The 10,298-nt window shown below is 48.2% G+C and overlaps 1 protein-coding gene across 3 annotated transcripts in view; it reads left to right on the plus strand.

Moving 5' to 3' along the window:
- The window catches only part of SIK2 (salt inducible kinase 2), a 123,168-nt gene extending 113,138 nt beyond the window's left edge, over nt 1-10,030 (plus strand). The window contains exons 10-15 of one of the 3 annotated variants that reach the window (XM_055547940.1): nt 4,723-4,951; nt 5,420-5,704; nt 5,841-6,004; nt 6,992-7,105; nt 8,006-8,097; nt 8,996-10,030. In XM_055547940.1, coding sequence (XP_055403915.1) covers nt 4,723-4,951; nt 5,420-5,704; nt 5,841-6,004; nt 6,992-7,105; nt 8,006-8,097; nt 8,996-9,563 — 1,452 coding nt within the window. In that variant the 3' untranslated portion in view covers nt 9,564-10,030. Of the gene's footprint in view, nt 1-4,722; nt 4,952-5,419; nt 5,705-5,840; nt 6,005-6,991; nt 7,106-8,005; nt 8,098-8,891 lie in introns of all 3 variants that reach the window. The other 2 variants (XM_055547941.1, XM_055547942.1) reach the window with 2 other exon arrangements.
- Nucleotides 10,031-10,298: the final 268 nt, after the last annotated feature.

Raw genomic sequence — 10,298 nt, forward strand, 5'->3', positions numbered from 1 at the left:
AATAAAGACAAATAGCCTGCCTTGAATGGCAAAGCCAAGGGATAGACTCTCTCTAGTCTGAGGCTCTCAGCATGGGGACATGTTTCAGTATTATCAGGAGAGTTTTTCTCAGATGGATTTCTCCAGGAAACAACTGAAGATTTTTTTGATAAGGAAGCACCACGATCCATGTTGTACTTCAGAAATAATCTTGGAAATGTCCATAGCCTGCCTTGAGTGGGAGAGATTCTGGTGACAAGGACAGTGGAAGGTTAGAGCGTGTGCCAGGGGAGATTGATAAGAGACTGAGCTACATGGTGCCCGTGAAACTGGACAAGAGGCGATGGTATAAACGAGATTGCACAGATAAAATTGACAGACTGTTAGAAGTCCAAACCAAGGACAGCATTATGAGCCTTGAGGATCAGGAAGGTGAATGCCATTTTCTGAAACAGAGGTAGAGCTGATTCGGAAGTTAAGTAATGAGTTCAGCTAGAGCGTAATCAAGACAGCCTGAAGCTAGGCTGCCATAAGCAGGTGTTAAGCTGGGTTCCCGACCACGAGGAGTTAGCGTCCGTGTCCCTGAGGACAAGGCCACTTCCTGTGGACGGTCTGTTTCCTCTGCCTGCGGTTGCCTAGCGTGTTCAGATCCTCATAAACTGCTGTTACATTCCCACCCGGAAATTTAGACATAAATTGGGACAACATGATTCATTTATTTTTAAAATCTAATTCCCTTGAAAAAATTAAAATGCAGTGTGCTGAAAGCTTGGCTGTAAGGGCATCAGGCCCGAAACACAGATTGGGCACTGTCTGCCGTATTATATAGGGCAGGCTATTTTTAAAGCTTGTGATTGTTACCGTAACCAGGAAACAGACAGGAAATGAATGATTTTGTGAAAGATATAGACAGAAGCTAGATGGCATATTTGCATTTGTAGGAAGAGCAATGCCACGCTGGAACCGGCCACCCACACCGACAGGGCCACCCTGGCGCCTGGCCAGGCCGTAGCCTTCTGCTGTCTTATTCGTGGAGCGTTTCATTTATGTCAGCGGTGCTCTCTGTGCCTCCCGCCTCCCTAGCACCTCTCTCTCTGGGCCCATAAATAAGCGCACACGCAAAACCTTCCGACAGAGATACCGGCCCTTTGTTGCTGGTCTGGCTTCATACCCCTCACTCTAGTGCCTGTTTGTCGTCTCGAAGATGCCGAGTAACTGATGTGTTGCTCCGTCATTTCTGCTTGCAGTTGGTGGCAGGTACTGCGCCTCTCAGAGGTTTCACCTCTTTCCCTTCCGGAAGTTTTCAACTTCAACTTAAAACTGTCAGTAAAATCCTTCAGGGAGTCTGTGTGGAAACATGGGTTTGGGATTGCTGCAAAAGATAGCACCTTTCTGAGACAGTCATCCAACTCTGAGCAGTCACCACGACCCCTGGGAAGCACAGAGGCCCATACAGGGGGCAGAGCAAGCCTGAAGGGTTAGTCTTTCTCTTTTAAGAGTTTTTGGGGGATAATGGACTTTACCCACACACACGCACAGATACTTTTAACATTTTATTAGAGGTTATAATAAAAGGATTTTCCAAGTTACCATCTTCATAGCTGGAGAGTGGAAGGAAACTGTGAAACTGTGAAGTAGAGCTGTTCCACATCTATTGACATTTTTAATATTTTAATTATAAAGGTAGCACACATAAGACAGAGTCTAAAAAAGATCGTCAAAACCTTTAATAGTTTTAACCTCTAAGACTTAGTCAAGGGGAGAAATTCCTCTGAATTTGAATTTTTAAATTTATAATGAAAAAAATATCAATCAGAATCACACACAGAAAATTCAGAGAGGGATAAAGGAAAAAATTAACTTACTCATAATCCCCCTACCCAAAACAAAGGTAAGCCCATTTTTGACATGTTTCCTTAGAGTATGTTATAGATGGATAGATAGATGGATGGGTGGGTGGATGAGTATAGGGTGACTCAGCACGTAGGTAGTCTTGTTAAAACAAAATCTTATTCTATTATATATAATTTCAAACCTGCTTTTACATAATATATCATGGGCATTTTTTTTCCATACCATGAAATCATGTTTGAAAGCATGGGTTATATTTAACAACTGCCTTATATTAGATGTACCCATATTTAACTACTCCCCTATTTTTAAACACCCAGTACTTTAATTTTTTTTTTTTTTTTTTTTTTTTTTTGCTGCCTTATATATGCCTCAGGGATATGAATATCCCTGTATCTAAATTTTTGACTAGCTTTGATTATTTCCTGCGGATAAATTTCCAGAATTGGGGTTATCCACTTCTTTCCTGAGGATAAATTTCCAGAATTGGGGTTATCCAGTTCTTTCCTTCCTTACCTGGTTATTTGTTTATTTTAATTTGCCTCAAGAGGGTAAAAATGCTTCAAAAGAAAAGGTTGCTTTATTCTCATGCTTTAAACAATTTTATTGTTATAAAGTATTAGCTTCAGTCAAGAAATCATGATAATATATACAATGTTTTAGTTATCCCTCCTGGAAAACTTTACTCTCATTTTACAAGTGGGAAAAAAATGAGCTTTATAGAAGTTAAGCAACTTGCCTAATAAGAGCTGAGGTTTAATCCTCTTCAATATATGACAAACTTGCCAGGCACTTAAGATATGAATTAAATAAGGCATGTTCCAGCCTCCAGACTCACTGGCTAGTACTACGCATTAGTCTGCTGTGTTAGCACAGGCTGCCATGCAAAATGCCACAAGCTGGGTGGCTTAGACAACAGAAGTTTATTTTCATAATAGTTGTTGGAGGCTGGAAGTTCAGGATCAAGGCTGTGGCCAGTATGATTTCTGGTAAGGGCTCTTCCTGGCTGGTAGAGGAGTGCCTTCTCATGTCCTTCCATGGCCTTTCCTCTATGCTCTCATATATATAGAAAGAGTTTTCTAGGGTCACTTTGTATAAGGACGCTAATCCTACCAGATCAGGGCCCCACTCTTAAGACCTGATTTAATTACATTTCTCTAGAGACTCCATCTCCAAATACAGTCACCCTGGGGTTAGGGCTTCCCTTAACCCCAGTTAGGGGGTGAATTTAAGGGGAGATCCAAACATTCAGTCTGTAACAGTCTACCAATCTCCTGTACTAGAATCTTGCATTTGTGGTAAGCTCAGGGGTGTTATTAGTTAGGGGTGGAGTTTCTGAGGGTCTGACTCCTACGTGTAGGCTACCTACTGCATGTGAGGTCTCTTATCAGAAGTGAAGTGATTGATCGAGTTTAAGGAAAGGCAAAAGCACTTTATTGGAAAATGTACCTTCCACTCACACTGTATTTTGAAGTCCTGTCCTGAAAAGGAAACACTCGTCTGGGGAAGGGGGAAGGGGGCCTGATTGCTGCTGGCCAGCATTCAGAGCTGTTGTTTCCTAGTGCCATGATCTGTCTCGGTCTAGGAAAGAGCATCTGTCATCCTTCACTTTGAATGACCACTTGTCACTTTAAAACCTTGTAGTGCATTAGCCGCCTTATCCTAGTAATGGCTCCAGCCCCAGAACAGTTTTTTATGGAATAACTGTCCCTTCCCCCAAGCAAACAACCATCTGAGTCACCCGTCTCCCTCTCCAAATAAAGGGCCTCACAGCGCCTCCCGAGTGGTTGCCATAAGAGGAAAGTTGCCTGCGTCTGGCACGGTCAATTCCACATCCCCTCTCACATACATGAGTCTCTCCTGCTTCCAGAGGAAACAATAGCTCTCGCGGGTGTATTTCAGGTGAAAGTGCTGCTGGGAATGCAGTGTCGCGCCTGGCTGCTCCTGAGCAGCTATTCACAGGAGAAAGCTGGATTGGTGTCCACAGGGGAATGGTTAAGGTAATGAGGTAAATAATTGTCTCCTCACTGGGGCTTTTACAGCCAGAACTGAAACCACAACTCCCCTTTGTGTGCGTTCCTGCCCACCTCGAGGTGGTTTGCTTGGGAACTGCAGAGACGGGCAGAGTTCTCACTCAGGAGCTGTGCTGAGCTCTTCCCCTTGGGGTAGGAAGCGTGGATACCCGGTATATTGCTGGAGGAAAGAGAATTCAGAGCCTTGGTGCTCGTTAACCTCTGCTGGAATTCCAGGCCTGTGAGTCATTTGTTATTCTATAATGGAAGGCTTGGCCGGTTGCCATTTGGATTTTTTTTTTTTTCCACTCCTTTTTGTGTTATGTACATCTTTAAAGAATTCTTTTTTCCATTCCTGGGGTCCATAGACCCAGGTGAAGACTAAATCAAATGTGCAGGTACTTAGATTCTGAACATAAATATCTGGAGCCTTCCTGTACGTTTTGTGGTTGGAAATTAGAAGAATGCTGATGACTCCTCTTTTCTTAGCGATGAGCCATGCAGTAGAATGTTTTTTAATCTCATCTTCCCCCTCTTCATTTCCCTTCTTAAAAATAATAACTGGTAGGCTTCAAGCTAATATGCCCTATTCATCTGGAAACCACTAAAAAAAATTGTTTATTGTAATAATGATGACTCAGAGAAACCTGGGAGGCAGCGCCAGTTTGGGACATAGTGGGCTTGTGTCTCTTAGTGCTGCAGTGGACTTGCCATAACTTCTAGTCTACACAGTTGTCATTGGTAACAAATATGGACATTTTTAATATTTTACTTAATTTCTGATTGGCTGCAGGTCTCTTGACATTTTTGCCTTTGCGGATTTTTCAAATGTCGCAGCAACTGATGCTTCCTCTCGCGTCCCTCTGCCCCTGACATGTAGGTAAACGGCTGTCTCCTGGACCCTGTGCCTCCCATCTTGGCGAGGAAGGGGTGCCAGTCCCTGCCGAGCAATATGATGGAGACCTCCATCGATGAAGGGCTGGAGACCGAAGGCGAAGCCGAGGAAGACCCCAGTCAGGCCTTCAACGCCTTCCAGTCCACACGCGGCGGGCAGAGGCGGCACACGCTGTCGGAAGTGACCAATCAGCTGGTCGTGGTGCCTGGTTCAGGTATGATTTCTAGTAAGCACTGAGGTGAGTCTCTGCAGCATCCTGTGTCGTCTGCTGCAAGAGATAGTAGTGATACCAGCCAGTTCCTGGAATGTTGTTTGTGTCCCGTTCTTTGTGGACAGCATTCAGCAGGAGTTGAGATTAGGTCTGCCCAGCAACTCACAGAGATTAAACTGGAATGTCTGTGAGTTGCCCCCCACCCCCACACCCAACTCCTGGGACTCATCCGAGAGCTACGTAATGCATCAAGGACTCTGGCTCTTCTGGAATGGCAAAGATTGTACAGTCCCAAATTCTGGAAGTATTTTCCCACACAAGATTCAGTTGACATGTAAAAAAGTTTTGAAAAAACATTTTGGTTGGAGGTGGAAGACATGGTAGCCGTGCATGCTTTGTATTCCATGTTCCAAGAAGATGCTGTTTATTGGTGGTGATCTTGGTGTTTTGTTTTGTTTTTTTCTCTTCAAGGGAAAATTTTCTCCATGAGTGACAACCCCTCCCTTGACAGTGTGGACTCTGAGTATGATATGGGGTCTGTTCAGAGGGACCTGCACTTTCTTGAGGACAACCCTTCCCTCAAGGACATGATGTTAGCCAACCCGCCCTCACCGCGCATGACGTCTCCCTTCGTGAGCTTGAGACCTGCCAACCCCGCCATGCAAGCCCTGAGCGCCCAGAAGCGCGAGGCCCACAATAGGTCTCCAGTGAGCTTCAGAGAGGGCCGCCGGGCGTCGGACACCTCCCTCACCCAAGGTGCGCTCTCCGCTGGCCCTGGGCACTTCTGCTGTGGGACTCCATGGGGTCCCTTGCCATGTTGGCTTCATACCTGTGCTCACTTGAAAGGCCTTGTGTTTTATTTAAACCGTTTGGCCACTGTTCTTTCTTTCAGGAATTGTAGCATTTAGACAACACCTTCAGAATCTGGCTAGAACCAAAGGAATCCTAGAGTTGAACAAAGTGCAGCTGCTTTATGAGCAGATGGGCTCAGAGGCAGACCCCAGCCTGGCCTCTCCCGCCGCTCAGCTCCAGGACCTGGCCAGCAGTTGCCCGCAGGTGAGTGCTCTGGGCCCTGCCCCCGTGGCTGTGAGAACGAGGCATGAGTCTGTCCTAAAGGTGTGTCATTTCATTCCAAGGATTTCCTCCTCCTGGAGCAGACAGGTCCTTTTGGAAAGCCCGCAGCCTGAAAGCTTTCTGGGTAGCTGTTGTCTGCCTGACAGGCTGGGTAGGCCCACCCCCACTGGCCCAGGTGGTCAGTACCACATGGAAGCCTAGACACTCACGCTCTGCTCCGTTCATCGCACAGATTCTATATGGATTCCCTCTTAGTCTCCCTGGAACTCCCTCCCTCCACCATGCACGTTCACATGCACGCACACACACACACAGATTATCAGTAATAACATAAATGAGAAGCTTGTTGACATTTATTTTTGATGTGATATCACTTCATTAAATATTGTGAGTTATTTGTGCTAAAAGTACAAAAAAATATGGCTGTTTATGTAATTCACTTTATGTGAGCCCATGTTCAGTACATCAAAAATACTAGCGCGTTTGATGGCCACATGAAGGGAATAAACTGCTGGTGACGGCAGGGGCCTTTGCTCCTGTACTGACTCGGTCATCGTTTACTGCGGGTAAACAGCATGCATTCATCCTGTTGTTCAGTCGCTCAGTCAGGTCTGACTCTTTGCGACCCCATGGACTGTAGCCCACCAGGCTGCTCTGTCCATGGGATTCTCCAGGCAAGAACACTGGAGTGGGTTGCCACTTCCTCCTCCAGGGGATCTTCCCGACCCAGGGACTAAACCTACATTTCCTGCATCAGCCAGTGGATTCTTTACCACTAAGCCATCTGGGGAAGCCCATATTCCTCTTCTGCAAAGTGATTGACCCTCAGCCTACTAGTTACATAAAAACCTTGAGGATTAAGTCTTAACAGTTGGAGTTCCCCTTGGACATTTGCCAAGGTGCTTTCACTCAGATTTGAAACTTTCTCCCACGTGGGAAACTGAAAGTGTGTCCCCCCTCGCTCCCCAGGAGGAAGCGCCTCCACAGCAGAAGAGCGTGTCTGCGCTCCCCGGGGGCAGCGCACACCCGCAGCTCTCCCAGCGCCGCAGCCTGGAGGCCCAGTACCTGCAGCACCGACTCCAGGTGGGATCCTCCTCCCCCTGTCCCCTCCGGCTCACCGTGATCATCCCCACTCTGCCTCTCTGCACAGCAGGAACCTATTTTGCTTGGTATTTATTCTGGGTAGCTGCTTAATTTCTTTATAGGCAAGCAGGTCTGACTCTGCATTTGTAGTTTCTAGAAACATGTTCAAACTTAGCCTTATGCTGTATCTTGGCAGCAGAAAAAGGCTTGTCCTCAGACCCCTGGAAAGGGTACTGCCACTGAGCAGCAGGGAAGGGAACTCTGGCTTCTTTGCTTCTGTTTTACGCCTCTTACGTGCGTGCTACGTCGTTTCAGTCACGACTCATTGTGACCCTGGACCACCAGAATCCTCTGTCCGTGGGATTCTCCAGGCAAGAATGCTGGAGAGGGTTGCCATGCCCTCCTCCAGGGGATCTTCCTGACCCAGGGATCGAACCTGGATCTCTGACGTCTCTCCTGCATTGGCAGGCAGTTTCTTTACTGCTAGTGCCACCTAGCAAGCCCTTATGCCTCTTAATACTTAGCAAAAAGGTACCATAAGCTCTCTGTTGGTGCTTGAAAATATTAGATCCCACAAAGAATGAATCATTTGCTCATTCAGTAGGTGCCTTTGCTAGAGACTTAACTCCACTTTTCTCATTGTTCTTAGTCTCCATGAACCTCCTGGTCCTGGAGGACTTTAGAGACAGGAAAGTGAAGCAGGTTGGAACTGAGACCGCCCAGGCCTGCTGATGCAATGCTCTCCCAGGCTCTCCTGGGCTCTCAGAGAGCAAGCGTCAGTCCCTGCAGCCTGTAGCTTCTGGAGGACTCACGTGGCTTCATCCTCCAGGCAGAAGTACAGGCTGATGACTGTGTCCTAGATGACAGCATGTCATGCTTGTATTTTTTCTGCTATTCTAGAAGCCCAGCCTTCTGTCAAAAGCCCAGAACACCTGTCAGCTTTATTGCAAAGAACCGCCACGGAGCCTGGAACAGCAGCTGCAAGAACATAGGTGAGAGACAGTGATCGGCCAGAGAGCTCCCTTTCTTTGTGGCCGACTTCAGCTGGGTGTGTTGTCCTTCCCTCTAAAATTTCCCTGTACCAGGACAACAAGTTTCCATATGCTAATTCGGATGTTCCACTGTCCGTGGAATATAGGCCTGTCAGAGAAGAGCAGCCCTAAGCCTGCTTTGTTTTCATTTTCTCCTGGTGTTTCCCCTCTGGTCTGTGAATAAGCCTAAGCATTCAGGACCTGGGGGCTAATGCAGTTTAAGTGGGTTTTACTGGAAAGGAGGCCTCCAGCCTCCCTTATAGTAATAGGTGCTGTCCGGCCTCCCTAGTAGAAGCATCTCGGCCAAGGTGAAAGTAAAAGTCGCTCAGTTGTGTCCGACTCTTTGCGACCCCATGGACTGTACAGTCCATGCAATTCTCCAGGCCAGAGTACTGGAGTGGGTTGTCATTCCCTTCTCCAGGGGATCTTCCCAACCCAGGGATCGAACCCAGGTCTCCCAGATCGCAGGCGGATTCTTTACCAGCTGAGCAAGGTAGACGTCCCCTAATCCATGGTCCTCCAGAGGCCCACCCCCACCTCAGAACCCTACGATGGGGAGTGAGCCCCTTGCTTCAAAGGGAGGAAAAACCCAAGGGTCTTAGAGAAAAGGAATTCACTGTGTTCACTTGAGCACGGAGGGATCAGCCAGAATTGAGGGACAAAAAATAAGACAGGGTTTAAGAAACAACATGACTGGTTCCTACCCCCGTTTTTTTGTTTTTTTTGTTTTTTGTTTTTTTCCTGCCTTGGGAAAGAGAGAAGTGGGAGGACGGACGCTAATGACTGATACTGGATTTACGTTAGAATTGCCGTCACTGAAGAAGACCTAAACTTCTTTCTTTTGGTATTGCCAACTTAGACTCCAGCAGAAGCGGCTCTTCCTCCAGAAACAGTCCCAGCTGCAGGCATATTTTAATCAGATGCAGATAGCAGAGAGCTCGTACCCACAACCCCTTCCCCACCAGGAGACGCCGCCGCCCTCCCAGCCGCCGCCGCCTTTCAGCCTGACCCAGCCCCTGAGCCCCGTCCTGGAGCCGGCTTCCGAGCACATGCCGTTCAGCCCCTTCCTCAGCCCATACCCCGAGATGCGGCTGCAGCCGCTGCCCGCCTCGCCGGGGGCCCGCGGGGCCCCGCCGCCCCCGCCGCCACCGTCGGGGAATGCCCCGGCCCCCTTACAGTTCTATCAGACTTGTGAGCTGCCGGGCGCGGCCACCCCGGAGCCCGAGCGCCCCACTCCCGGTCAGTACCCCGCGGATGGAACCCCGCAGAGTAGCATGGACGGGCCGGACTGTCCCAGGAGCTCAGGACTGCAGGAGGCCCCCTCCGGGTACGACCCTCTGGCGCTCTCCGAGTTCCCCGGACTCTTTGATTGTGAAATGCTGGAAGCCGTGGACCCACAGCACAGCGGCTACGTCCTGGTAAATTAACCTCAGCTTCACAGGAAGTGAGGCGGGTTGGGTGAAAAGAGTATTGTCTTTCTATTTTCATTCCAGCCTTTTAAACGTAAAAGCTCGTTTTCCCGCCCTCTCCCTGAAGGGGAAGAAGTCAAGTCACCCAACTGGAATTGGAGGGCCGGCCAGCCAGGTGTCGCCTCCTGCTGGCTCTGTCCCACCGTGGTTTTCTGTGGCAAGTGCTGGAACGTGGTTGTCGGCTGCAGCTCATGCCTTTAGGTCAAGTGGACCGAGCTCTCAGCTCCGGAGGCACTAACAAAAGTTTCATAAGAAAAAGACATCCAGACCTAGGTTCTGCACAGAACTACATCAGTTCATCAAGGGAAACCTCGGTGAAAGCAGGAAAAAAAATATGTGCCATTATATGCAGGCAAAAAAAGAAAAAGGCAATATATTTTTCACTGAAACAAGCAACAGCATGTTCCTCAAAGGCAAATCAAGAATACATATTGAAACTGATGCACAGGAAATAAAGTTGTACTTTGTCGCTGAATCGTTAAGTTCTGAGCTGCTGATGCATGGTGTTCCCGAGACCACTCAAAACGGTAGAGCGTGAGCTCTGTTTCAGGGTCCGCTGCGGAACAGCGGGCACTGATCCCTGAGACCGGCGGCCACCTCCGTCAGAGCATGGGTGACACCTCCTCGGAAGGTCCCGGGGTTCCAGAGTGTCCGAGTGTCCTGAGAGCTCCCAAAGATGTCACCTGTGGAACC

This window comes from Bubalus kerabau, chromosome 15 (assembly GCF_029407905.1).
Source record: "Bubalus kerabau isolate K-KA32 ecotype Philippines breed swamp buffalo chromosome 15, PCC_UOA_SB_1v2, whole genome shotgun sequence".
Lineage (NCBI taxonomy): Eukaryota > Metazoa > Chordata > Mammalia > Artiodactyla > Bovidae > Bubalus > Bubalus kerabau.